At 38.0% G+C, this 1,419-nt stretch overlaps 1 protein-coding gene across 1 annotated transcript; it reads left to right on the forward strand.

Annotated features, from left to right (window-relative positions):
- The first annotated feature begins 758 nt into the window (after positions 1-758).
- On the forward strand, positions 759-1,175 carry LOC130883057 (dolichyl-diphosphooligosaccharide--protein glycosyltransferase subunit 4-like). The gene has a single exon (XM_057783243.1). It carries the CDS (start codon positions 829-831, stop codon positions 940-942), a length of 114 nt encoding a protein of 37 aa, XP_057639226.1. The 5' UTR covers positions 759-828; the 3' UTR covers positions 943-1,175.
- Positions 1,176-1,419: the final 244 nt, after the last annotated feature.

Raw genomic sequence — 1,419 nt, forward strand, 5'->3', positions numbered from 1 at the left:
TACCATTGGTTAATAAACAATCTACTTTGGGCCTATGGGAAGCACAGAATAAAGTAAGATGAGAATTCCAAGCAGAGATAGAGGAAGAAAGAAAGTAGAGTTGAGGGGATTCCATGTAGCCACAGAAGGAGTCAGACACCAGACATAAACTTACCAGTAGACCACAGCTACATAGCAATACACAGATTAACAGAAATGACTTAATTTAAGGTGTAAGAGTGAGTCAATAAGTAGCCTAAGCTAAAAGGCCAAGTATCATTTTAATTAATATAGTTTTGTGTAATTATTTCATGTCTGTGCAGGTGGGAAAAGACTGCACAGTCTCTGTCTAGAGCTTGGCATCCAAAATGGGGCAGCTACATCCACATAAAACCTGAGAGATCTTGGAAAAGAATTCTAGACACACACACACAAACTCCATATGGATGTTCTTTGATGCCCATTTTTTAATAACATAAATTGATGTTTCCAGTAGCATAAGTGTCTCAGGGTACTAAACACTTAAATTTCATATTCCATAGGGCTTTGAAGCATTTAAAGATCACCAATGTACCTAAAATATGTCTTTGTATTACCTTGGAATATATACCTAACCTGATTATATTGATTTTTGTAAGGTAACAAACTATTAACTTATTTGTTTATTATACTACATTGTTTTCAAGGACTAAAACATGACATTTCATTTTTAAATTAGCTGCATAAGTACAATACCTTAAATAAGAAAAAGAAAATTGCCCCGACTAGCGCTACGAAATTCCGGCTCAGGTCTCCTACCTCGAGCTGTACAGCGAGCGGTAGCGTTGGAGCCGAGTGGAGCTGGTCAGGATGATCACGGACTTGCAGCTCGCCTTCTTCGCCAACATGCTGGGCGTGTCGCTTTTCTTGCTTGTGGTTCTCTATCACTACGTGGCAGTCAACAATCCCAAGAAGCAGGAATGAAAGTAGCGCTTTCTCCACCCCAGGGTTCCAGGACATAGTCTGAGGCAAGATGGAGGGTGTGCAGGGCCTTCACACGTCACTGCATCCCTCCTACCCATCACAGCATACAAAGCAACTACACCTGGATTTTTCCAAACAACTTTTATTTCCTCAAAGTCTTCCTTAACTCTATGGAACAAGAAGCTGCCACTGAATAGGGCCCAGTATAGGGGCTGCTTTCTTTTCTATTCCCTTCCCCCAAAACAAAAATATAGATATATAAAAAAAAAAGAAAAAGAAAAGTATAATATAGTATAATAAAAATAATATTAAATTTGTATCAATATACCAGAATTCATATCAACATAAAATATTTGAGGTTAATAGTTGTCTTTTTGGTCTGTATTCTTTATTTCCAATAAACAATGACATTTTCACAGTATTCCACAGCAGCAGGGTCTCTCTAAACCTATGTGTTAGACTAGAAGAATGCCTTTC

The sequence above is a fragment of the Chionomys nivalis genome, chromosome 10, assembly GCF_950005125.1.
Source record: "Chionomys nivalis chromosome 10, mChiNiv1.1, whole genome shotgun sequence".
Classification (NCBI taxonomy): Eukaryota; Metazoa; Chordata; class Mammalia; order Rodentia; family Cricetidae; genus Chionomys; species Chionomys nivalis.

Bases quoted from the DNA above. Each gene is read 5' to 3' on its own strand.
- LOC130883057 (XM_057783243.1), top strand. From the start codon at position 829: ATGATCACGGACTTGCAGCTCGCCTTCTTCGCCAACATGCTGGGCGTG.